Source organism: Ambystoma mexicanum, chromosome 14 (assembly GCF_040938575.1).
Source record: "Ambystoma mexicanum isolate Mex_15411 chromosome 14, UKY_AmexF1_1, whole genome shotgun sequence".
Taxonomy (NCBI): domain Eukaryota; kingdom Metazoa; phylum Chordata; class Amphibia; order Caudata; family Ambystomatidae; genus Ambystoma; species Ambystoma mexicanum.
The window spans coordinates 411,195,775-411,222,920 of NC_090940.1; the positions used below are offsets into that span (position 1 = coordinate 411,195,775).

Below are 27,146 nucleotides of genomic sequence, written 5' to 3' on the forward strand. Positions count from 1 at the left end.
CGTACAAAACATAGTTCCAAGTTGAAATGTCAACAAGCAGCAAAAGTTCTCAATTCAACTCAAAAGGATAAAGTTGTGAATTTTAGTTGGGATCCTTACTGGAGTAATGACTCGCTTTCCCAGGTCTCAGTCCCTTTCAAAAGACACAAAACAATGTTCCAGATTAAAGTACAGACTCAAAAATAAACATTCCTTATTGCCCATAGTTTCTTCACTGTTGGGTGTCTCGAGAAAGCCTCACTTCTCCAGGTACCTTACTCTTGATGTCCTCACAGTGTCAGGGGAAGGACTCCCTTCCCCTGGTCTTTTCTCAGGCTTGGCCACCTTTGTTCACTCTCCTGCCAAGAGTTGCTGTGAGGAAGACATCTAATTTCTCTGGGATCCCCGACCCTGGTCTCTCTTGCTCCTTAGTTTTACCAACTTGGCTCCTTCTCTCACCAAGCACCGTGTCACAAGGAAGATGCCTCATTTCTGTATGTGGGTCCCAGACCCTGCTTTCTATTCCATTTCGTTCAAACCAGCTTGGCTCCCTCTCTGGCCAAGTACTCTCATAAGGAAGATGCCTCGTTTCTGCATGTGAGAGCCAGACCCTGTTTTCCAAGCCCTCATCGGCACCAGAGTCTAGCCCTTTACCTTCACGGGCCTCTGGACTCTCTGCCGGTCTCTCGGGTGCTTACAGTCGTTCGACAGGTCGTGCAGAAGTTTCTCTGTCTGCCTTCTCTGGTCACGTGCTTTTCGTTCCCAGCACAGGTCTCCTGCTCCCAGTGCTGCTCAAGGTTCGCTCCGCGCCAACAGGCCCTCCGTTTCCATAAAACCAGAGGAATTTATTCTTCTCAGTGTCTCGTTCGCATCTCCTGGGCTGGACGGTCCTTCTGTATCTGCTGCTGGTGCTGCTGTGTCGGTCTGCGATGCAGCTCCACAGGGTTGTCAGCCTTCTCCGGCCTTCCAGAATTCTCAAACTTCCCCTGCCTCTCAGACCGCTGAGTCCTTTGTTAGCTTTTATTCTAACTCCGCAGTCACACCTCTGTGGAAAGCTAGAGCAATGATTAAGATTCCACCAGATATTCATCACAGCTCTGTGACTCTTTGTCCAAGTTGTAGTCCCATAGATCCAACTTGGGTCTTCTGTCCTCTTCTACATTCCAGAAAATGTCCACCATATTAGCCCTAAACACATACATGGGGTGGTTAGGCGACGTGGAAGGTAAGGCATATGAGGATGTATGGTGGGAACAGGATTTGAATACCGCGTTTTCCTTGGATGGTCGTCCCTGTCCGTATAAGGGAAGTTTCTTCCCACCGAGTACCACCCCCAGGAGGACTATCGGGTAGAGGTCTGGCGTAATGGGAAGGAGTTACCTCTCTGGGAGAAGCAACGACCTCCAAGGATTCATCACAGAAAGTTAAGAGTAATCTGCTCGTACTGATCCCATGGCCTTTCCAGAATTCCTGGAGACTCTTTCACATTCCAAAACACCCTTTACTATTATCAAACACTGTTAGCCAGTATATTTGCTTAACTTCCCTTTCTCTCTGGGTGTCTTTGCTTGCAGCCAGCTCCTGTGATTATCTCAACTCGTCAGATCAGCCTAGTATGTACCAAGTTTCTGCTATATGTAAAGCATTAGCGCCCAAATCTCATCTAATCTACAGTGCATACTCCAACATCTATTGCCCTGAGCTTTCTGGCCAGACTCCTGACAGTTACCCATTATCACAGTTCCCAATTGCCCCAACCCTAAGAGCCCTGTCAAAAAAATCCAGGACTCCAGTGGTGGTGGTGCCAGATAAAGTAAAAGTACTAACAGGGCAACATCTGAATAACGTCAGAAAAAAAACAAGCAATAACTGAAAAATATCCAGCAGAAGTGAAGATACAAGGTTGCGATAATATAATCCTAAAGACAAGTGACCGTTAGCCGATCCACTTTTGGGGAGGGCGGGTGAGGAACAGCATGCGTAGCGACTGCTTGCTGTCACAATGGTTGGACAGCTTTTATTTTTTGGGCAGGGCAATGGAACAGCAAGACAGAGCTAAAGATGGCCCATGTCAAAATGGAAGTTAATATACGAGAAAACGAAAACTCATTCCGAGGTCCCAGCAAAGACCCAAACCCGGTTTGTGATGGTTTCTTGAATAAAAGGAGAAAGCAAAAGCATACTCTGCTTGACTGGTCTGCTGATCACCTATCATGACAGTTCACAGATCAACTGACAGGAAATGTAAAACTGCCTCTTCATATTTGGATATTTGGGGACTAGTCTACATGACTGCCTGCGGTTATATGTCATAGTTTCGAATCCTTTTGGTCGAATGCCAAAAGGATCAAGTCAATAGGACCAAAAAAAAAGGGTCGACTTTTTTTTGGGGGGGACTCCCCCCCCCCCAAACCCGTTTTTCTTCTTATGTATACAAAAGCCATAAAAAAAAAGATCCTACATGTCAAAAATTAAATTCGACCCTTTTGTTTTCGGGCCTATTGATTCGATCCTTTTGGCATTCGACCAAAAGGATTCGAAACTTTAACTGGACACCACTGCCTGCCATTAAAAAGAACAAAAGAATTCCACAAAATGGAAAATTCAATAGTTTGCTGAATCTGGAGAGGAACCTTTCTGGGAAAAACCTCTTATAAACTGAGAGTTGGAAAGAATGAGCATATGCCTTGCAAAACAAAATATTACCCACCATAGACAATTTAAACATGGGGCAGTAATTGCTCATTTCCTAAGGGTCACAAATTGCATGGCCCACCATTAAAAGGCATCCTTAGACCGCAGAACCTAAAAAAGCTGGAAATGCAAAATTACATTGCATAGGGAACAGGAACACCATTAAAGCACAACTTGCTTATGTTATTTACTCAGTAGAGCAGCAGAATTGGAGTAAACTGTGCTGTAGTACCAATGAACTCTGGTTGTATGCTTCCCTCCGATTCCTTTTACTTGGCTCCGCTCCTCAGGGAATGGGCTCACAAATGGTCTTTGCATTTCAGTTGCACTGACAGATTACAAGACTCATTGCTTGCCCCCCAATCTTGACAATGGTTTAGCTCCTCATTGGAGTGAGCAGTGGACCCTACCTACTGCCAGCTGTAAGGAAGGCATGGTATCAAACAGTAAAACAGACAAGTGATCACAGTTCAAGGGTGTTTATTGAACTTCAATTGGGTTTGCAGAAACGCCTATCTAAACCTAAACTGAAGATGGGAGCAAGCTACGACCATCAAATAATATTAACGCAGTCCTAGTGGTGACTGTCAAAATAAAAAGGGCCTATACTAATCTCTATCCACGCTCTCTACATCGCTGCTCTCCGCCGCTAATGTTCTCGCTCCTCCAAAACTTACCCAGAGTCGGAGATTACTCTCTCAGCCTTGGTTTACTGATCAATTAAAAAACGCCCGTCTGCTACTCAGACAAGCCGAACGCAAATGGCGGGCTAGCTACGACCCTCTACTTAAAGACCTGTATAAGCTCAGTCTTTCCACCTACCTAGCCAATGTTAAGCGGGCTAAAGCTACTTTTTTCGCCCAACAAATTGAAAGTGCCCTGTGTAAACCCAAAACACTATTTTCTATTGTTCAATCACTTTCCTCCTCTGAACCCCTCACCTCGATGGTCAAACCATCGCAAAAGCTATGCAATGACTTGGCATCGTTTTTTATTACGAAAATCGTTGCGATACGATCTAACATCGCCTCATCTCTTGCTATGCAACCTGCCGGCACTACTTGCTTTGTACCACTTACCTCTACTGATCCCCCGGCCAGCTGGTCTACCTTCCCTCTATTTACTGAGGCAGAGGTTTTAGCAGCGATTCTTAAGATCAAGTCCTCCTCTCCAGAGGACGCCATTCCGGCCAGTATGATGAAGACTATTGCTCCAGACATTCTGTCTGACGTCACAATGGCTATAAATAACTCATGCCAGTCTGGTCTGGTCCCGCCGGAACTTAAATCGGCTAGGGTTATCCCCCTGCTCAAGAAGCCGTCCCTCGACCCTACTATCCCCTCAAATTTTCGCCCCATATCCCTGCTCCCGTTCTTGTCTAAACTCTTGGAATCTCTGGTCACACCCCTTCTCTCCTCCTTTCTGGAATCCTCTAGGATCTTTAATCCTGCCCAGGCAGGTTTCAGACCTGGTAGGGGAACGGAGAGTGTGCTTGTCTCAGTGCAAGATGACATGTCTAGACTCGCAGACGCAGGTGGAGTTGGAGCTCTGATTCTGCTGGATTTGTCTGCCGCATTTGATACAGTGGACCATCCTATTCTCCTCTCTCGCCTAGCACAAATCGGGATCTCTGGATCAGTTCTGGCTTGGTTTACCTCCTTTCTTGCAGACCGCACTCAGACCCTTGCCATGCCCCCTTTCCTTTCTGTCCCCTGTGCCCTCACCTGTGGTGTTCCCCAGGGATCCTCTCTTTCCCCTATTCTATTCAATATCTACATATGGGCTCTGGTCTGCCTTATCCGTTCGTATGGACTTAATTGCTATTCCTACGCGGATGACACTCAAATCCTGATCCGTTTGGATCAGGATCATATCAAGGCTTCAGCTTCTCTTCATGACTGTTTGACATCAGTCGGCATTTGGATGGACCAAAACTGGCTCAAGCTTAACGGCGACAAAACTGAGGTGATGTTGGTGGGTTGTCCCCCCCGCCCATCACTTTGGACCCCTGCTTTCTGGCCCACCTCACTGGGCTCCCTGCCTTGTCCAGTGGACAAAGTAAAGAACCTAGGAGTTATTCTCTCCACTTCCTTGTCCATGTCAAACCAGGTCTCTACGGTCTGCCAATCTGCCCATCACCAGATCAGGATACTCAAGAGGGTCCTCCCTATGATCCCAGAGGCAATGCGTCCTCCTGTGGTAGCCGCATTAGTCCTCTCACGGTTGGACTATTGCAACTCCTTATACCTTGCCCAGCCAATGGGCCTTCTCCAACGTCTCCAGCGCATACAGAACCTGGCAGCCAGACTGGCCACAGGTTCCCCCTATGGAGCTCACATCTCGCCAGTGCTTCGCCAACTTCACTGGCTCCCGGTGGCCCAGCGAGTTAAGTTCAAGTCACTATGCATTGTCCACCGGGCAATCCAGGGCCTAGGTGCTGAGTTTCTCCAAACTAAATTTGTCCGTTATATACCAGAACGCAACCTTCGCTCCCTGAACACCAACCTTTTGGTGGTTCCTAAGTACAATCGGGAAAGACTCGGCGGCAGAGCCTTTTCCATTGCTGCGGCAAGGCTGTGGAACGCCCTCCCACTGCCACTCAAGTCTATCTCCAACCATCTGGCTTTCAGGAAAGCCCTGAAAACTACCTTATTCTAGCCCCCCGACTATTACTGCTCTTCCTGTGTGACAGTTTCCTCATCAGCGCCATGATGCCCCTGGGCGACCGTGCGCTCTACAAATTTAGGTAACATAACATAACATAACATAACTAATAAATACATTGCCAATCCTTACTTGTAAATACAAATAGTGTGGGAAACAATGTTATGCAAAAGAAATATGTTCAAGAAATGAGATGTTGGGATATTCAAGCCGTTTCCCTTCCCCACATTTTCAGCACGGGACAAGGCGGCACACTCAATCTTAGTACAGTCTCTGGGTTCTCTAGCACGAGGATGCAGTTCAGATCTCGGTATCAGGGCCTTCTGTGCCAAAGTCTCTTTGCCATTCAAAGTCTCTTACTTCGGAGGGCCTGATGCGACAAACAAACATTCAGAAGTTCCTTTCTTCTTAGGATTTCACACGTACAACTAATTGGGCGATTTTCTGTTCACCCCGTGTCCCACTTCGCCGGGCTCGGACCAACTTTATCTACTTTGCCAAAACGTTATTTACTGTATCAACATCAAAGAGTTTCGATTGTGCGCAGGAATTTACTTGACCAGTCGCAGGACCACTTCGATTCACAATGGTCTACAACTCATTCACTTCAGCTGCATACCTTACAGAGATCTTCGATTGAGCGAACACGAACACACACACACACACACACACACACACACACACACCCCCTCCCTCCCCTCCCGCTCCCGACCACTCTGTCAAAAGGTATAGTATCTTGGTTTCAAACTTCAATCACTCATCAGCAGTTCAACTTCTGCTTGCGTCTTGCACTCACCATACAATGTTGCTGCTTGCAATTATGGCTTCAACACAGACCAATCTTGTATCAATCTACCAAACTCAATGGCGGTTTTGATTTCACTGATGCGGCTTTGCTCTTGGAGCAAAGGACAGTACAACGGCGGCTGGTGATTCTCTCCGCTTTGATTATTTACGCCTGAGGGCCCGGGTTATCTCCGACACACAATGCAGGATTCTTCAGCCTGTTTTCCTGGTCTTACACTTTCCAATCTCGAGGGCTCATGAAAGCAACTGTCCCTTGTCGAAAAGGTCAAGGGAACTTCCCTCCTTGCAAACCCCTGCGGTTTTACTGTCTTTCTCCTCTTGTTAAACTGCCATCTTGGAACTGCTGTTTCCTCTTGTGCTTTGCCTCTCTCAGAGTGTGCTTTAGTGCTCTACCCTTTATGATATGATATATGATATTTTATTTGTATCGCGGCTGTACACAAGTGTTTGAGAGCACAACCAGGCAAAGGGAGGGGAACAAGGGAGAAACAAAAACAACGATCTTACTATGCCCAGTGACATTGAGAACGTGCAAGGGCATGGAAAAGAGAAAAGGGAGGTAGTGCACGGAAGGGGGAGAAGTGTTAAGTGCGGAACAGAGGAGAGAAACAGAATAAATAATAAGTAAATAAATAAAGGCAAAAAACAATGGAAAGTGCAGCCAGCGAGTGGCAAGTGTTAGATTAGTCAAATAGGGTATATCTGATAAGTGCAGAAAAAAGTGGGAGGGGGACTGTATGTGTACAGATACAGGCACCAATGCAGGGGTGGCCCGGAGGTAGTGCAGGAAGGTGGCAAGGTGAGCAGGTACCTGGGCCCGAAGGGCAGGGGGTGGCCAGGTGCACAGTGCCGAGGGAGAAAACAGGTCGCATCGGAGAAGATTGGCAAAGGCAGAAGCGAAGAGAAAGGTCTTGACGTGCTTCCGGAACCGGAGATGGTTCTCCATGAAGTTTCAAGGTGGCCGTGAGGCTGTTCCAAAGGGAGACCCCAGCCGAAGACCGATCTACCCCCAGCTCGTTTCTTTGAAAAACAACTGACCCCGAGGGAGTTCGAAGTAGAGGAGCAAAGGGCTCGAGAGGGGAGGTATTTACAGAGGGCTTGTTGAAGGTATTTTGGACCCAGGCCCCAGAAAGCTTTGTTGACAATGCAGCATGTTTTAAATTTAATCCTTGCATCTACCGAGAGCCAATGTAGGGATTTCAGAGCTGGAGAGATACGATCCCAGGGCTTGAGGAGAAGGACAAGTCTTGCAGTCCTGTTCTGGATTAGTTGTAAAGGGCGGAGAGTGGAGGCAGGTAGATTTAGAAAGACGCTGTTACAGTAGTCCAACCTAGAGAGAACAAGAGCTTGAGAGACAGTCAACTTCTGAGGGAAGGAGAGGAAAGGCAGAGTACCTCTGAGGAGGTGCAGTAAGAAGTTTGACTTTTTAGAGACGTCAGATGTGTGCAGAGAAGGAAAGTGTGGAGTCAAAGATGATGCTGAGATTCTTAGCCTCACAGGTAGGGGTAGGAGGAGGGCCAAGGAAGGCCGGTCAGAGAGTGAGGTGAAGGTTGGATAAGGTGCACCAATGAGGAGGATCTCAGTCTTATTGGCATTTAGACAAAGGTTGTTGGCAGCACACCAGTTTTGAATGGCGGTTAGGCAGTCTGAGATGAGGTGGCTGAAGGAAGCCTGAAAATGAGTTGGGTGTCATCAGCATAGCACTGGAAGTTTGAGCAGAAGATGGCAATGCAGTGGGCGAGAGTTGCCAGGTATTGGTTGAAAATCCAGGGTGAGAGGTTAGATGTCACGACCCTCGCCCAAAACCCCCTTTGGCAAACCCATTGGCCAGGTGGAGTCAGGACTCGGGCCTCTAGAACCTGGCATCCTTTTCCAAAACCCTCTTGGGGCCACTCCTGGCGCCTATGGCGCTAGTCTCATACACCATGAAAAACATGTGCTTGAGAACTACTTAATGTGTTATCAGCCAACATGGAGGCTTCCACATAGCTTGGTTCCAAAGAACCAAGCTATACGGTCAAGTGTTTTGGGTGTGGCAGCCTAGGGACTACTTTACCTGGACTATTTTGTTGGAGCTATTTAAACCACACCCGACCAAGACAACACGCTTTGCGTTACTTTGCAGCTTGCAACGTGACGCTCACCGTGTCCAGCTATTCCCTCGAACCTCGGAGAAGCAGAACCTGCAAGGAGACAAAAGGAACATTAGCAGCAGCAGCAGCTTACCTGCAGTCTTCATCTTTAGCCACTCGCAGCTACTGAGAACAGCTTCCTCGAATCTGCACGCCTCCCGGTGTTGGGGAGAATTCTCTGTTAAGGCTAATTTACCAAACCTAGTGAGTCCCCCAGCAGCTTTGCTGGATTTTTGGGGTTTATTTTTTTCTCCTGCTAAGAGTGAGACTCTTTTTCTCCCACTCTTAGGCATGATTTGAGAATGTCCTTTGACTATGTAATGTGTTTTATGGGCTATGGGGTCTTTTACTCCATAGGGCTTCATGTGTTTTTGGTAAGTGTGTTACACAGCACCCTCAGTGCAGTAACACAGGGGTGTCATAGTGACCCCCAAACATAGACTCCATACCCTGGGACTGACCTCTGTCTCCCAGGGCATGTAAAGTCACCATTGGCTTTACTAGTCTCAAATTGTGAACAGAACCAGTACAAACCATCATATTGTGGAAGTACTGGTAGGGGTAATTAGATTGCCCCTGGGTCTGTTTTCCAAGGGGGCACTGTCCAGTCCCCCCCCTTGTCGAGTTTCTGGCTGGTGGCAGTGGATACCACGTGAAATATTCCACCAGAATATTTCCTATGGGATTTTCCCATTCATTTTAAACGCACCACTTTTTGGTGCAATGTTAAAGATACCGCCGGGTTATTTATTTAATATTTATTCCCGGTTGGGTCTTTTTGCCAGGACTCGGTTTTAAAATGGCATTTGTGTTCGCCTCTGAAACTCTAACCCAAGTCGAGCCCTTTGTTCCACTTTTTGGCAGGCTTCTCCACAGAAGCCCTCCAAATGGTGCCACTCTGTCTGGGGTCAACAGGATGTGTGGGAGGGGGATTAGGCACCCTAGACTGAGTTGCCCTGGCAACTCAAGTCGCACTCTTGTGTGATTGGCCCAGTGGTGAGTCGCCCGGCTCACAACTTAGCATGTTTGAGGGACAGCTAGGCTGATGAATGGGGGTTTTCTGCATAAAAGCAGGGCTTTGGAGACTGGAACTTCAGAAGTCGCCACAGGACCTAAAGAATCCAAAGAGGGGAGAAGCTGAGCCATCTACAACGACTACACCACCGGTGGAGCCCTGCTGTACGAAACTCACCACTTCCCCGACGACAGAGGAGATCTTCTTCCAGGAGAGTCTTCTTCCCTTTGAGCTGGTGGGGCCAACCAGTTCACCTTTTTCGCCTTCCTGGATCGTCTCGTGGTTGAATCGCCCGTGCCAAGCACCCCGGCAGCGGGATAGCCACGCTTCACCACTACCGCGAATAAAAGGGTTGTACCTTTTAACCGGGAAACTCAGCGGCTGGTTTCTTCCCTGGCAGTGCAACGACCTCCAGCTTTCCTCCACGTCGAGATCATCTCTTCCCCTGGACGAAGCCCCGACTTGCACCCGCTGCCAGGAACAACTGTCCCCGCTGGAGCTTTCTCACCATTTCAGGTACTGTGTCCCGCCTGGTCTCCCTTGAAACAGATTGTCCAAGGTGTCCCGTAAATCTTCGACTCTCTATCCTGGGTTGACCTCGGACCTGCTAACTTTACCTTTCTGAACTGATCCAACCTCTTGACTTTTCTGCAAAGACTGAGTGCATTTCCACTGTGTGATCTTGGGCACATTCCGCCTTGCTCTCTCCAAGAGTGGGCCTGGCCTATGAACATTTTGCTATACAGCAGACCCTGCCTTTCTTGACCTGCTGTGGTTTCTTAAATGTGTTGGTACTGTGTTATTTTCCTATTCTGCCTTTTCTCTCCCTTTTTAAACAAATTATTGGAGTGCCATCTACGGTTACACGCTCACCTCTGTTTTGCTAAATAAGTGGTGTATTAACCTAGACTTGTCGAATATTTAACTAGGGAGGTGTATATACTTATAATTACTGTGTTTGAACTTGCTTGACATATTAGTGCCAGCGTATTTTTACAAGTATGTTTTTAAATAAATAATTCTATACTTTTATACCAAAGCTCTGGTCAGTGTTTGCTTGTGCTACTGTATCTTTAGCCCTATTGTGTATACTCTAAATACTGCCTAACTCTTCTTGAGAGAAGTCTGACTGCTCAGCCACAGCTACCAGGCAAATATGGGTGGTGCAGACTGCTACCAATTGGGTTGACTGCTTACTCCTGTGGTCTTAAACTTTTTGCAGTGGTCCCTAAGGGAACTGCACAGGTTTCTGCCTAACACCCGGACAGAACGACCTGAAAGAGGAAGATAGAGGCAACATTAAAGAAAGCAGTAGAGACATTTGCAAGTTACGAACTGCTCAAAAGGCTTACCTGGCTGGTCGGCTCTCAGCTGACACCTCTCCGGACATTCCACTCGTGCTGAAGAACACCGTGACCTACAAGGAAGGAAAACACAGGCTAGCAAAGGCAAGACTTTGCAGCGCTGCGCATAGCGCTTACTTACCGCATCATAGCGCTCTTAATACGCCATAATTTACCAGCGGGGATCAACCAAGCCAGTTCGCCGCGCTGAAGCTCCGTTTACCTAAGGGAGAAAAAAAGAGACATTTTTAAACAAAGAAAGGCATGCAGGATAGCAACAAAACTAAAGAGCAGCAATAAGACCTACCTGAACAATATCAAACAGGTCGGAGTCAGTGAAGTAACTGGAACGCACACTCCCATGAAAGACAACGTGCCCCTGCAAAGAAGGCAGGACGGAGAGCACGCCTAACTCTACCACAAGGCAGAACCTTCCCCACAGACCACATCTGGGCAAAGCTGAGAAGCATACCAGCGAGTAACCCGGCTGGGTGGCGTCCCTGTGGATACCAGGTGAGCGTAACATTAGACCCCTGTGGAACACCACAGGTAGAGAGGGAGATAGAGGATAGAAAAGACCCAAGTTGTACCTGAGAGGCTCGAAAAGAAAGGAAAGAGGTCAGCCCAGCCAAAGCCTGATCGGTGATACCCAGGTTGTCATGGAGACGATTGCGCAGGGTGTTGCGGTTGATCATGTCGATGCAAACGGCCATCCTCTCCTTGTCCGAAAACAAACATCTGGTGTTAGCATAGTTAGGAAAATGTATTGCTTAGTTATATTGCGCTATGTAATATTCAAAGGACTACTATAGCTGTGCATGCGTACTCTGCAGTTTTGCGTAAAAGTTGTACAATACATTTTCCTAACTATGCTAACACCAGATGTTTCTTTTCGGACAAGGAGAGGATGGCCGTTTGCAATTAATGGAAGTGAAACAATGCCTTCTGAAGGAGGCCAAAATTAAAGGTTCTAGAAACGCTTGATCAATTTTAACACTACCACCGTAGAACCAATGTATTCTTCACTGAAACAGCTAGATTCAACATTATTTCAATAACACATGTTTAATTCATTTACGCCCCAATCATCACAACATACCAGATGGTAGGGTCAAAAATGTTAACAATAGAAACTTTATAACATAATATATTAGGACCATTTCTTAAACAGATGAAGTGAATATTCTTTTTATCATTATCAGTGGCGGGGTGGGGGTCGTGAACGCCTCCCGAAATCTCTTCCAATAACAGCCTATGGCATCCAGTGAGGATGAGCTTCGCCATAACAAGTAAAGCTGGACCTTCTGCTTTTGGGTTATAAAGACTGCACGATCAGCAAGAAACCGTGGCAGCTTATCCAATCACATGGACACAACAGGGCACACTGATGAGTTTGAGAATATTAAGAGTTGCACCCTTACTTGATGGGCAGAGCAAAGCTCACACGACGAGACCTTTTCCGGGGGACGTCTGGAAAGAAATCCTGAGGACAGAAAAAAATATATCTGCATGAGATTTATAGCATCAAAAGAAACCTTTCGAAAATAAACAAAAACATGCAGAGAAACTTGGTATGTGAGAGGTCATGAACCCTCATGTCCCCAACATGTGGTCCACTGGAAAGCTGTGCTTGCAGTGGTCTACTTATATTGAAATTTATAGCATTCTAAAGAAAGCCAAACCCATCCTAAAACTTGTAGGACCATATTCGTTAAGAGTATGAAGCCATCAATGAAACCACATTATTACACAATTATCAATAGATATTCATAACCCCTTTAACAGAATACTAAGCATTAAAAATGAATCTTGGGAAGAGGAACTTTGTAGAAGGGAGATCTTGAACAATGAAAACTGACATTCCTGATTATATAAATGTTTCTCACTGTACATACATGGTCTTCGCTCAAACAACTTCATGTCTGAATGTGGAGAGTTAGTAATGTTTTCAGTTTTATACTTTGTGTGTTTGGTAACCAAGCATTGTAATTTGAATCAGCAAACAACACTAAGACTGGTCCTAAATACCCATTTATGGAAAGTGTGTCCGAGTAGAAATCACAGTAAGAAGCCATACTACATGTTCAGCTCAATAGGTTGAAATGAACAATTTGCATTTTATGCACACATGCGACTGATTTTGAAAATATACATAGACGTACACATCCAAATTACATCCATCTAATATGGAAATGATAACAAGAGAAGAGAATTACTCAAGGAGAAAAAAAATCTATATCTGGCAAAACATAGGCGATGAATAGAAAGTAATAAATTAGTATGAAATATCAGTAATCTGCTCATTTGGCCAACAAGGCCTGCATAACACTTTGTGAAAACTGTGGTAATGAAGGAAAGAAAAGCAAAATATTCCAGGATATAATTTGCATCTAAAGATTAACTCAAATGGAGTGCTTTTGAACTTTGAAAGAAAAAACACGTGTGAAAGAAAGTTTAGAGGTCACACCAGTCTTCAGTTTGAGGTTTCCGACCTCTTTGCGGTGTTCGCTCCAGGGCTTGCATTTGTTGGGTCCAACAACACAGATGAATTACGGCAACCGCTTGGATGCGGTTTTCAGATTGGTGGTAGATGGACAGGATCTGGGAGGGCTAGTCAGCAGCTACCCAAGTACCTCTTCCCTTGTCAAAGAAGGTGTTGGCTGCATGCTCCAAGGTGAGCCTGAACGGTACATGCCATCGGCAGGTGCAAACCACAGCAGGAGGCACAGAAGAGAGGCAGCTTGGCTAAAAGAAAGTGACACGTGGTTCTAACAGGACTGTAAGATACAGCTAGAGGCCAGGTCCATCAGTGTGGCTACGCATATTTGCCATGAGGGGAAGGAGTGCTTGGGCATTGAGCCAGCTCTCTGATTTTCTAGGCAATATATTTATTTGTTTAGGCAATAAAGGCACAGCAGACTTACAGGGAAGATGAAGGATTGGCTGCTTTTATTGTGGGTGCAGCCACATGCCCTAAATGGCATATAGCCTTATAGAAGACTGCTTTGCCATTTGTGCAAGGAAAGAGCATATAAAAACAATGTTTTCCAGCAGGCCTTGGGCAGCCAGGAACCAAAGAGGGCTTGTGCTTGAAGAAGACGTGCCTACTTGAGGGGCCCAGCCCCCACTGGAGCAGCGGCCCGGCCCCTCGCCACATTCGGATAAGTGCTGCAGTGTCTCTGCATGCAAAGGGGACAGAGGGAACGCGCAGAGGGCTCCAAGCCCACCCCTCAGCCCCTGCGCTCATACCGAAGCCAAGTTGCAGCACTATTACCTCTAACCCTTACTTACCTGTTACCATTACTTACCAAGATGTGTGCTAATCATAGTTAGCGAACAGTTCGCACTAGACCAAATGCGGTCAGGTGTTTCCCGTCTCATGTGAATGACCAAGCAGCCGCATGAGGCGTTAAACAAACGAAAGCCACTTGTGGCAACGCACGCTTTGAAAGCAGGAGTCGCTCGCATGGGTCTGTATGACTGCTAAAGGCCACGTGCGGCGGCCTCCTCATACCTTACGTTGTCTTAGAATGAAAGCCACATGCGGCAGCGCGTGTTGCAGAATGTAGATGTGCGAAATGAGTGTTTAGTTTAAATGCATGTTTAGAAGTGAATTGCCCACGTGTGCTATAGTGTTCAGCGCGCACTAATGCGGTTGCTCTCTTTCAGCATGAACCATTGTTGATGCATCACAGCACCGCTCTGCAGAAGCTGAATGAACGTGCGCAAGGATCTGAGCCTTTCCTACAATCCCCAGTCCTACCGATAACTTCTTCCTAATCCTCTTTCCGGTTTCCCTACAGCCCCCATACCTATCCAATCAACAATACCCTAACCCTCCTTCCCTGCAGTGATCAAGGAAACCTGTGAAAGCTTTGCCTTCCAGGTCCCCAGACCATAGCGGGGGTGGTTGGTTCGTGCCACTCCTGTGCCTTGGAGCTGTGAACCACGACACCAAGGAGCCAGTGTGTAACCGAGGTGGGAAGTGGACTCTTGTCCCCTGAACACTGTTACAGTCAATGCTTCAGGATGGCGATACCTCCCCAAAGAGTCAAAGGCGAGTACCACAGAGTTCATACAACAAAGTACCCATGTGGTGTGGTATGTCAGAGGCAGGAGTCAGATACAAAGGTGGCATTTTGGCTATAGAACTGCTTTAAAATCACAACAACACCACCTACCTTTCCCTGACGCTAAAGGGAAATCCCTTCCTAATGTAAAGATAACTGGGTGCTCGTCCTCAGAATGGATTTCCAACCAAAATAACTATCCTCTGTCCCAAAAGTCCTCTTCTGTCCCTACCACTAAACAAAATAAATAACTAAGAAAGGAAGATCAGGAGGATGACTTCCTCCTACTGAAATAGTGCACCATAATCATTTGACAAATAACTAGAGAATAGTTCAAGTTCAAATGCACGGCCAGGAGAATGACTCCCTTCCCCTGGGTTATCCAGTTCCAACCGTTATAAAGTATCTAATACATTGGTAAAAATTCAACAAAAACAACGCTTCATGTTTTGAACCTCCTTTCAAGTTTGACTCTGTATGCTGTTGCTTTAGTGTCCGATTTAACAGTCAGGAGAATGACGACGACTCCTTGCACAACGTAGCTGTTCCAGATCAAAATAGTTTTCAGGAGCCAATGTAGCTCCTTCCAAAATCCTTAAGTTTAACTTAAACTCCTCCTTTTCCTAGTTTCTCCCCCACTGAGGAGACTTGGTTACTTAAATTGAATGTCTCATGCAAGCATGGAGATTCACAGGGCCACTAGGACTGGAAAGACCAATCCTGATGTGATCATCGTTCTGAGTCTTAGTGATGATTCCTAAACCAGGGAGGCCAATCTGATTGCTTATTATGTCTTGCTCTCTTGTATCACAAGCACAGAGATGAAGGGAATCACTTCCAGTGTATTTGATATTTAAGTTTCGATTATCACAGTCTCTCTGAGGAGGGAGGTCACTTCTGTGGCTTCTCAGACTGGCTTTAGATTCCCTCTCTCCAAAAAGGGAGATCCTTTGTATTCACACTTGAGGCACTATATAAACCAATGGTGCTATTAAATCAATCAATCCAATATTTTATCATTCTTTAATGAAAATCCTAGCTTACGAAATGCATATTGACTGGGTACAATTTTTAGATGATCAACATACTGTGATGAATCAGTAATGATACCCCCCAAAAACCTGGCCTGGCACCCACTATGTGGCTAGGGAAAGGCAGACTCTTTCTGATCCTGACCCTGGGGGTGGCGTTTTGCGGGATTTACACATGAGGGCGGGGGGGAGGGGTCAGGAGGAATGGGAAACCCTCTTTTACAACTCTCACCAAAACCTCAACCTCCTAAAGGCTTATTGCAAAACAGAAGTAGTAAGAGAAGAACAAGTTACTTACCAACTGGTAACGTTTTTTCAACTGGATGTTCCTCCAACGTATTCCTGATCTTTGAGATTTAATGTCCAGCTCCTGCTGCTTCGGAAAACTTTTTTTCGGCAGAGGGCGCCCTGTGTCGATGGCGTCGAGACGATGTCCCTCGAAGGCCTCCGTTGAAGGTCACGTCATCGGATGATATAAGTAGCACGCACGGCGCCCGTTGGACTCAGTTCTGTTTTTCCCCTCCTCGTGTTAGCAAAAATTATAAGTTACTCACCATAGTGACTAACGTACTCTTAGTCCATAGTCCCCTTTCCTCCATACTATATGGGCGTCCCAAGGGACAGGAGACGTAACCTTTTTCACCAGAAAAAACCTTCTTCCCCTTTAAATTTCGAAGTGCGCGTGGGCGCGGCCCAGGGAGCATGCGCTGCCCTGACTCTGCCCTCTGGCACCACACCTCAGTCCCCATTGACGCATCAACAATAGATTTAACATAGACCCTGGGGGCCGAGTTGAGGCCAAATGGAAGGACTTTGTATTGGAGATGGTAGCCCATGATCCTGAACCATAGGAAAGAACGATGGGGCTGCCAAATCAGGACATGTAGGTACGCGTCCTTCAGGTCCAGGGAGCACATCCAATGTATCTGCTATGAAAGCTGGCGTAACCATCTTGAATTTTTGCAGGGCTAAGGAGAGGTTGAGGGTGGAAAGGTCTAGCACAACTCTCAGGCCCGCCTGGTTCTTCTTCTGAATGGCGAAAATCCTGGAGTAGAAGCCAGGGAGGCTGGGACTTCCTCCACTGCCTGGCTCTCAACGAGCGAACGGATCTCTGCCAAAAGAGTTGCTGTCCAAACCTGTGAGAGTGGAGGGGAGGAGGGAGGAGAGGCTGGGATAGGAAGGTGGTGCACCATGGATACTACACAGAGGATCCAGGGGACCGCGAAATTCTGGCACCAGAATTGTGCATGGAGCGCAAGCCTGCCCCTCACCAGAGACACGTGGACCCGAAGGGGAGTGTCATGCGTTCTTTCCCTCGGAGGCTGACGCTGAGGAGGGGGACTGGAAAAAGCCCTTACTCTCCCCCCGCCCCCTTTTTGTCGTTTGCGCCGGTTCCGAGGTGGCGAGCAGTCCGGCTGCCTGGGTCTGCGTTCCTGGAAGCCGCAGAACCCTCCATATATACGACCCTTTTCCGAGCGCTGCTGAGATTAGGTGTACGATTTTGGCGGATAAAGACTTCGCCGTTTGTGAACTGTTCTTCTTGTCCAGCTCTTCGTCTGTAGAGGAGTGGAAGAGGGTCCCCCCCACCCTCTCGAACGGTAGATATAGAATGCGCTCCTGGACATCCGTGTTGAATTTCGTTGCCCGGAGCCAAACTGTTCTCCTCATGTCTGTGGCAATGCAAATGGCACGGCCTGAGGTATCACTATGAGCCACTGTGGATTCCATGAGGTCATGCGCCATGAGCTTGGCTTCCGCTAGCCCCGCCTTAAAGCATGATTGGCACTGGGTGGGGAGTTCCAGGAGGTAGTCTGCAATTTTCCACCATAACCGTTGGTTGGCGGCAGTCAGCATGGCATCTGCGTTGGCCTGACGCAGGTGCAAGGAGGCGTTGGAGTAGATCTTCTCGCCGTACTCCCCCAAGATCTTCTCCTCCTAGCCTAGCAGCGCCGCAGAGGAGGCGGCAGAGGACGACTGAGGCTTGGAGTATAGTGATGCCGCAGCGATCACTGAGGAGTGTGGCTGAGGATGGGTTGAGAACTGGAGTGTATCCCCCTCTTTCTGCCTGTACTTGGCGTCCATGCGTCGGTTGACCGGCTGGACCTAGTGAGACTGCGGCCAACCCTTCTTGGCCAGGGAGACTACATCGGTTTGCAGTGGAATCCCTGTGTTGGCAGAGAGGCGTCTCGGGAGGACTTCAGCCAGAACCCCCTCTGCCGGCTGTACGACCTCGGGTTGGGGGAGGCCAGGTACTCCTCCAGGCCAGCAAGACGTTTATGGAAGGCCCTGGCCGAGGATGGATGTCCGGATCCTCCTCCTCGTCCGTATCCTGCAGATCTGGAGCATCTTGAATAGGAGGAGTAGATGGCGCTGGAGGCTGGGGTACAGGGACTGCAGCCATACGCTGAGGAGGCGGCAGAGGTTGCAGAGTTGGCTGTGGAGCCAGAGGAGGCGGCTGCACCGGGGCCTGGGGGCCCGATGGAGGCATCTGTGGTATGATATGATATTTTATTTGTATCGCGCTCGTACACAAGTGTTTCAGAGCGCGACTAGGCAAGGGAGGGGAACAAGGGAGAACACAGCACAACATAAAAACAATCTTACTAGGCCCAGTGACATTGAGAACGCACAAGTGCATGGGAAAGGGAAAAGGGAAAAAGTGCATGGAAGGGGGAGAGTGGAAAGTGCAGAAGCCGAGGAGCGCAGATAAATAAAATAAATAGAAAATTGAGGCAAACTGTGGTAGTGCAGCCAGCAAGTGGCAAGTGCTGTGTTTAAGGCAGCAGACTGGGTAAGTCTGAATAAGTGCAGAAAAAGAAGAAACATGGGGGGGGGGGCTGTATGGGTACAGATACAGTCCCCAGTGCAAGGGGTGGCCAGGAGGCAGTGCAGGAAGGTGGCAGGGTGAGCAGGTACCTGGGCCCAGGGGACAGAGGGTGGCCAGGTGCACAGTGCCAGGAGAGCAGATCAGCAGGGGAGAAGGGGAGCGAAGGCAGAAGCAAAGAGGAAGGTTTTGAGGTGCTTCCGGAACTGGAGATGGTTCTCCTCAAGTTTTAGACTGGCAAGGAGGCTGTTCCAGAGGGAGGCCCCAGAGGACTTCCCCGACTGCGTCTTTGATGATAACCCCCATCTGAGGAGACCTCATGAGGCCGAGAAACATCTCGAAGAGCACCTCCTCACTGGCCCAGGAGGTGGCAGGGGGTACCAACATGGTAGCAGGGGGCTGCTGGCGCCGCCGTGTACCCTGTCCATATGGACGCAAAGGAAAGTTGCCCTGCGCAAATGAAGGGTAGACTGTAGGCCACGTATCTGGTTGAGGCCAGTCACACCGTGACACTCTTTCTTCGCCGAATTTGTGGAATGGCGGACGGGTGCCCCTTTCTGGTGCAGCCGCCATTTTGTCGAGCTGCCTACCACGTGTTGCTCAGCTCGCTGGGTACGGCCTCGCCCAAGACTCTTGAGTGTGGAGCACGAGGCCTACCCTGCTCCTCGGGCCTCGGCCCGGTAGGTGTGACACCTGGAAGGTGGGAACACACACAATCGTGAGCCCTTTTAGAAACGGAGTCACTAGTGGGATTTTGAAATAGGAGCATTCTTCAGATGAGCGCTTGAAGATGGAAAGCACTGCCAAGTAACCTTTAATGGTTCCAACCTGAAGACCTTTGTGTGCCAATGAAAGCAGAAAGGATGGAACATCCAGGGTCGTTAATTGAAAAGGATCAACATTCTTTTCCTTGCAGCAGTCGCAAAACCTATTCCAACGGCAACGGTACAGAGACTTGGTTGCTGGCCTTCTGGCCGAAAGCAACACCTCCATCACATCATCCCAGAGGTTCCAATCCTTGTATCTCAACCTTTCAGAAACCAAGAGTGAAGGTTGAGGGTGTTGACCTGTGGATGGAGAACCCGACCCTCCTGTTGCGAGAGAAGATCCTCTCTTTGTGGAAGACGTATTGGAGGACAGGTGGACATGTCCAGAAGGTCCGGGAACCATGTTCTCCTGGCCCAATCCAGAGCAATGAGGATCATATGGCTCCCGAACCATCTCAGCTTCCTGATTACTTGCGGAATAACGGGGACTGGAGGAAACTCATACAGCAGTGGGAATTCCCAATGTGCCACAAACGCATCTCCTAGAGCTCCTCCCGGAGGTAATTCCCTTGATGCAGTACCGCTTGCACTTCTGGTTGACCCCGGTCGCGAACAGATCCACTTGAGGAGTTCCCCAAAGGGTGAAGATCTCTTGAAGGAGTTCCTGAGCTAATGCCCACTCGTGGGAGACCTTGCTCTGCCTGCTCAGAGCGTCCGCCGCCATGTTCTCCTCCCCGGCTAGGTGAACTGCCGACAGGGAGATTCCTTCTTGAATAGCCCAATACCAGAGCTGCATTGTCTCTCTGCACAGTGGTAGTGACCCTACGCCTCCTCATGTTGAGGTAGTGCATGGCCACCGTATTGTCAGTCATTATCAGGACATGCCTTCCGCACTGAGACGGCAGAATAGCCTTCAGTGCTAGTCCGATTGCTTTCAGCACCAAAAGATTGATATGTAGTTTGGACTCTGATGGAGACTAACGACCGCTGACAGTCAAATCGTTGGCGAAAGCTCCTCACGCTGTAAGTGAGGCATCCATCACTACTGTTATCTCTAGCCATGGTTGCCAAAAACGTTCTCCCTTCAGAATATTTTCTTCGTAGGCCCACCACAGAAGATCCTGTGAAACTCTGGTCGGGATCTGAAGTTGGTCTGACATCCATCCCGAGAACTGGGACCATTGGGTTCTGAGACCCCACTGAAGGGACCTCATCCGCAGGCTGGCCTATAGCACCAGAAAAATGCAGGATACCATGAGGCAGAGCAACCTCATTTTGAAAGCCAGGAGACTGTGGGCATTCTGGAATTTTGTTACCATCCGGAAAATGTCTTGAGCCCTCACCTTGGGTGCCGAGCACTTTCTCCAAGTACATGTCTAAAACAGCCCCAATGTACTGGAGCTGTTGGGAAGGTGTCATCTGGGACCTCTTGAAATTGAGGGTGAAGCCCAGTTTGTGAAGGGAGTGGCAGGTAACATTGAGATGATCCAAGGCTTGTTTGGGAGAACGTGCCCTGATCAGCCAACGGTCCAGGTAAGGGCAGACATGAAACCCCCCCCCTCTCCTGAGATGCGCTGCTACGACCACCATCAGTTTGGTGAACACCCTTGGGGTGGAGGTCAACCCGAATGGCAGGACTCGAAACTGATAGTGCGAACCACCAATGGCGAACCTCAGGTATTTCATGTGCTGAAGATGGATCAGCACATGAAAATAAGCATCCTAAAAGGTCCAATGACACCAACCAATCCTGCAATTGGAGGGCCTGAAGGATCTGAGAAAGAGTGACCATCTTGAATTTGTCCTTCCTGAGGAACTTGTTCAAGTATCTCAAGTCCAAGATGGGTCTCAGTCTTCCGCCTTTCTTGGGGATAAAAACAAAGATGAGGGAATACCAACCCTTGTTCCCCTCTGCTACAGGCACTGGTTCTATAACACCTTTCTCCAGCAGGGTTAAGATTTCCTGCACAAGGAGCGGATCCGGAATCCTCAGAGTGTTTCCCCAGTGGATTGGTCTGAGGCTTCTTTACAAAAGGAAGGCAGTAACCTGTGGGCTTTTGTTTCCAGAACCCAAGCATCTGAAGTACTGGCTCACCATTCGTCAAGATGCTGAGACAGTCTGCCCCCCACGGGTGAATCGTGATGCAAGCCTTCAGAGCGGTTTTGAAGCTACTGCTGCAGACGCCAATGGCAGGGAGGCTGTAGCTTGAGCTGGCTTGGCACCTCTACCTCGTCCACCATAGAGGACATTTTCGTTGGCCTCTTTGACTGCCCATTCCTCTAGCCCTTCCAAATGATTAGTAACGAAAAGATCGACCCCTCCAAGGTTGTCCGCTAGGACGAAAAGGCTGAGGATGCCTAACAGCGGCACCTAGACCTGGCTGCCGCCATAGACGTCTGCAACTTCTCAAGGCTCTCGTCAGCCTTGCTGCCAAAAAGATGAGACCAGTCAAATGGCATGTTGAGAAGACGAGCCTGCACATCAGGTGCAAAACCAGACTTACACAACCATGCAAACCTGCACATCACGGTGCTCATAGACATGGACCTGCAGATGCTATCTGCAGTATCCAACCCAGATTGAAGGGACTCACACATGGCTTCCTTGCCGTCCTCAACAATAGCCAGGAAGCCGGTCCTTTCATCCCCTTCCGGGATATGCTCCACCGCTATTGATATGCATTCCCACAGAGTGTACAAAAATGTTGCCAAGTCACAGGTAGAGTTGGCCAACTTCAGTGCCAAACTCCCTTCAGAAAATACCTTACGCGCCCATCCATCCATGCGCTTATCGTCCCTATCAGGAGGGATGGTAGGGTACGCTATCTTGTTCGAGGTAGCCGTTGGTGCCTGAACCACCAGACTCACAGGAGTGGGGTGTTGGGACATGAAGCCGGGGTTGCTACTGGAAGGACAGTATTTTCTTGTAAAATATTTGTCCATCGCCGGATTAGTCTCCAGGGTCTCCCAAATCCTGGCCACCCTTTTTTTTTAGAGCCACATGGAAAGGTAACACAGGATCTGACCCAGGTCCAAAATGTCGGTGAGATGATCCTGATAAAAATGCACTGGAGGTCTAGATCAGCCCAAATATTCCAAAACTCTAGACATAAGTTGCCGGTAGGAGAACACAGCATGCTCCCCTGGCTCTAGCTTGCTGAACTCCAGCTCAGGAGTGGTTTCAATAACACTAACATTATTCAAGTGTCACAAATATCTTGCATCGTACTCTCCTCTGAAATGAGACGTTCAGGCACATTAGGGGTCCCATAGTGGAGACTAAAAGGGGCATCTTCCTCATCCGAATGCTCCTCCTTCTCAAAAATGGAAGTGAGGGACTTAAAAAATCCTTTTCCGGTGGAGGGGCAAACATTTTCTCAGGTGCGGAACCCAGAGGCTTCGAAACAGTCAAAGGCATCGACATTGACTTAGCCAGTGCCTTTTTTGGAGGCTCCACAGGCCCTGTGGGCTGAACTGACTAAATCGGTCCAGCCGGCATCGATGGTGTTGACGTCGATAATGGCGTTGAAGACACCGAAGGGCTGACAGGCGTCAAAGACCCGATGGGTTCCATCAACTGCTTTGGCGCTGAGGGATTCGAAGGCGTCGACAAACTTGACTTTTCACTACATCGAGTGATCCTTTGACACCCTGTCCGATCAAGGCCTTGGGGGATCTCGATGGGGTTCACGTAGTTTACTCTGGCTCGAGGGCAAGCAAGTTTCCGGCCGAGACCGCTCCTTGCAGGCTTCCACAGAAGGCGCGGACGGAGCCCTGCCCGGTTTGTCAAAGATTTGAAGCATCTCCACACGGAAAGCTTCCAACTCTGCCAGTTTTTACTTCTTGGACGGGCATGTCACCCTCTCGGAGGTGCCGCCTGACGAAGACGAGGAATGCGACCAGTGGTGCCTTCTCCTAGAGCGATTCGACGAGGACAAAGATTGGTGGGAACCACTATGAGATCCTGAACGCTTGGTCTTCTTCCACCGAGGCAAGTCGCCCCTCGACTAGTCGGTCGAAGGCCCAGCAGGTCGGGACTTATTGGGTTTGGACACCTTGCGTACCTGAAGCTTCCCCTTTCATTCCAGCAAGGCCTTTCCTGTCATGGATTGACACTTGGAGCACGTATCCATCTCGTAGCCCTCACCCAGGCACCACAGACAGACTCGATGCGGGTCCGTAATGGACATTTTGGAACAGCAGTCCTCTTCACAAGTACGAGGTGTGCCAAGTTTCACGAAGCAAACAAGTTTGCGGAAAAACGAACTGAGGCCAACCGGCGCTGTGCGTGCTACTCATAACATTCGATGACGTCACCCTCAACAAGGGCCTTCGAAGGACATCGACGCAGGGCGCCCTCTACCGAAAAAAGTTTCCGGAAGCAGCCGAAGCTGGACATTACATGTCAAACATGAGGAATATGTTGGAGGACAATCCGTTCAAAACTAGCTTTGCATTTGGGGACTTGAAGTCCCATAATTCCCCAAGTACTGGGACGAGGAAGAGGGCTAAAAAAGGTACAATGCTTCAGGAGTGGTCAGATCATTAATGAAATTACCCACAAATGAGACAGAGGCTTAAAAGGCCCCCTCAGGTGCAGGGTATGAGGAAAAGAAAGAAGCAGAGTGAGCAGAAAGCAGTTGATTCGTGTAGGCAGTCGAGGCAGAAGATGGAGGAGGAAGAAGACACCAGGACAACTGTTTGGCAGAAGACAGCCATCGGTCCCAAGGTGGTCTGCGTCTCCAGTAGCCTAAAGTGCACAGGCTGTGCAGCGGTAAAGGAAAGCGAGGGAAGCCTTCCTTCACCAGAGGGCCTCGGGGGCAGGAGAAGCTCCAATTGCAGGTGTGTTACGCTTACCTGGTCTCCACAGGTGCGTAAATGATCCAAACCTCTGTTGATCTGCCATACTGTTTTTTTTAGAGAGAAAACAGGAAAGGGGGGGGGGGGGCTGTAATCAATATAAAATGGTGATTCTATTAGGGATTCCCCCCTGCTTTCCACCCTGACTGGCTCCCCCCTTTATACTTCTAAGGCCCACACTCTCCTCACCTGTGTTTTGTTATTTGGAAGTTCTCTGTCTTGCCTTCACGCATAGGTGTTGAGGCTCAGACGACAATGATGCTGTTAAAACGGGCAAGACTCTGAAGGCAAGTGTCTTTATGACTAATAGAAGTCTTTAGTCAGAAAAAAAGACACGGTTGTCTCAAAGAAAAAACGTTCTGTGGATGGAGAGATCTCTTGCTGGCTTTAATGATTTTCTTTTTCTTTTGCAGGTTTTCGGAAGAGAAAAACTTTCACTGAAGAACTAAGGCGTTGTTGAGGGAAGAAACTTGGAGCCCTCTCTTGAGGTATGTAAGAGCGCTTGCATTCGTGAAAGCGCGCGGTACGGAGTGCCTTCGGTACCCAGCTATGGGTTTTCTGTTTTGTGGTAAGTATGCGCACGCAATAGGATATGAATTGGGGCACCCAGGAAGATCACCTCTGGTTCTTTTGGAAGCTTAACGAACATGATGGCTTCAATTGCAGAGAGGACTTTATCCCAGAAGGCCTGGGCGAAGGGACATTCCCACAAATATGCTGAAAGGTGCCCAGTGTTCTACATTTTCGCCAGCTCGGGTCTAATGAATTCTGAATGCGTTGAAGAAGCTCTGGGGGATAGTACCATCGGAGAAGTAGTTTGATGCGGCATTCTCCGTTTGTGGCACATATCGATGAGCGGCTTCTTCTCCAAATTTCCACTCACCTATTATCCTCAATTGGATGCTCCAAGTCCGCTTCCCATTGTGTCATGTATGTGGGCGATGGGATAGCATGTCATCTTGCAGCAATCTGTACAGTTTGGAAGTGCTTGGCTCTCCCTGCCGGGCAAGTTCAATGGGGCTAAGGTCTTGTGTTGCTTTTTTCTCACCAGAGGGTGGGTGTACCAGTGGAGAAGTTGGATATAGGAGAATCTGTCTGTCTCGGCCAGTTTAAAGGTTACTTTGCAGCTCTCAAAAGTGCATGGGTGACCATTATCAAACAACTGTGTTAGGGTTCAGAGTCCGGCCCTTACCCAGTTCTTGAAGTTTGTGGGGCGGGTACCAAGGGGTGAAGGTAGGGTTGTGAAAGACAGGTGTATTTGGGCCCAGAGCAATTGGGATGCCTTTAGATTTCAGTGCCCAGTCCCAAAATTTCCGTGTGCATTGTGTGGAGGAGAGGATACCCGGCCAGAGCTTTCATGCTGACGACAGGGGGATGGAGCTGCGGTGGGTTAGGGTGCATAGAGAGGCTTGGCAGACAGGAGCAATCTGAGGTGTAGTGGTACCCTAGATTGTTCAATATCTACCCACTTTGCTGGGTTTGGTGAGGAGAGCCATGCCGTGAACCGCGTCAACTGTGCGGCCATGTAATATTTGCTCGGGCTCGGGACCCCCAGCCCTATCAAGCAGGTGTTGGCCATCATTACCTTTTTAGGAATCCTGGCTCTTTTACCTATCCATATGAATTGAAGCATTTTCCGTTGCAGGTGAAGAAGAGGGGGCAAAGCGATCAGGATGGGCAAAGTAGAGCTGAAGTATTGGAAACGTAGGAGCAGGTTCATTTTGCAGTCCGCAATTTGCCCCAGTAGTGATATCTCCTGGGAGGCCCACCTCGCCAGGTCTTTTTCCAGTTCCTTGCATAGAGGGGGAAATTCCGTCTGATCTACTTCCCTTGGTATGGCTGGAATACATACCCGAGGTACTCCATTAATTTCCCATTCCATTGAATGGGGCAGAGAGGTCTAAGAGTATCTCCTCTATGTTTATACCTACCCCCAAGGTGGCAGATTTCCCGTAGTTAATCGTGAACTCTGCAACCCTCCTGAATCTGTGTAGTTCCCAGAGAGCGTGTTCCAGAGAGGGCTGGATCCCTGTTAAGGTGAGCAGCACGTCGTCTTCGTAGAGGGAAAGTTTGTGTTGTACGGGGCCTATCTGAAGTCCCTAGATGGAGGGGTTATTTCCGATCCCTTGGGCTACGGAGTTCCATTATGGGGGCAAACAGTAGGGGGGATAGAGGGCTCCCCTGTCTTGTCCTGCAAGTCATTGGGATGGGCATTGACAGCCCCTGGTTGACCCAGAGGGTGGTTTTAGGTGAGCAATAATTGGCCATGACCATTTTGCAGAAAATTCGGCCGAAATGAAAGGCTTCGAGGGTTAGATGCATGAATGCCCAGTCTACTTTGTCAAATGCTTTGGACGCATCCAGAGCCATTGGGTCGATTATTTTGGATGAAACTGTCGAGAGGCGGTTGGCTAGGACCTTAGAATATATGTTGGCATCTATATTAAGTAAGGAGATGGGTCTATGGGAGGTGTAGTCCTTGGGATCTTTGCCTGGTTTTAATAAGAAGATGGTCAGGTAGTCCTGCATTAACAGAGTTATAGAGCCTGATTGCTGGAAGGAGTTAAGGAGAGCCGTGAGGGGCGTCGGGATTTGTAGGCAAAAAAGCTTATACAATCTAGTTGGGTATCCATCAGAGCCGGTGGCCCTATTTTATAGGGATTCAATAACAAACCTACCTCTTCGGAGGGTGATTGGGACCTCCAGGGCCTCTCTATCCGTCTCTGTGAGGTATGGTAAGGCTGCTTCTTCAATCTAACGCGTCTGTTCAGTTATTTTGCGGGGAGGTGATGACATTGTTTGCGCCAAGTTTAGCCTTTTTTGGGTAATGGATTTTACCCTGTGTCTCTCGTAGCCTGGTGATTATGTTCCTTCGATTTTATTTGGCCAGTTTAGCAACCAGGAATTTATTTGCTTTATTGTTTTGGGCGTAGTAGCTTTGTTTGGACTTAGATAGGGAG

The 27,146-nt window shown here is 48.5% G+C and overlaps 1 protein-coding gene across 2 annotated transcripts in view; it reads right to left on the reverse strand.

The window, feature by feature from the left end:
• Positions 1–27,146, reverse strand: part of KNL1 (kinetochore scaffold 1) — a 1,870,945-nt gene that overhangs the window by 1,473,097 nt on the left and 370,702 nt on the right. For both annotated transcript variants that reach the window (XM_069637560.1, XM_069637559.1), the window contains exon 5: positions 12,056–12,117. In XM_069637560.1, the coding sequence (XP_069493661.1) occupies positions 12,056–12,117 (62 nt within the window). The remainder of the gene's footprint in view (positions 1–12,055; positions 12,118–27,146) is intronic.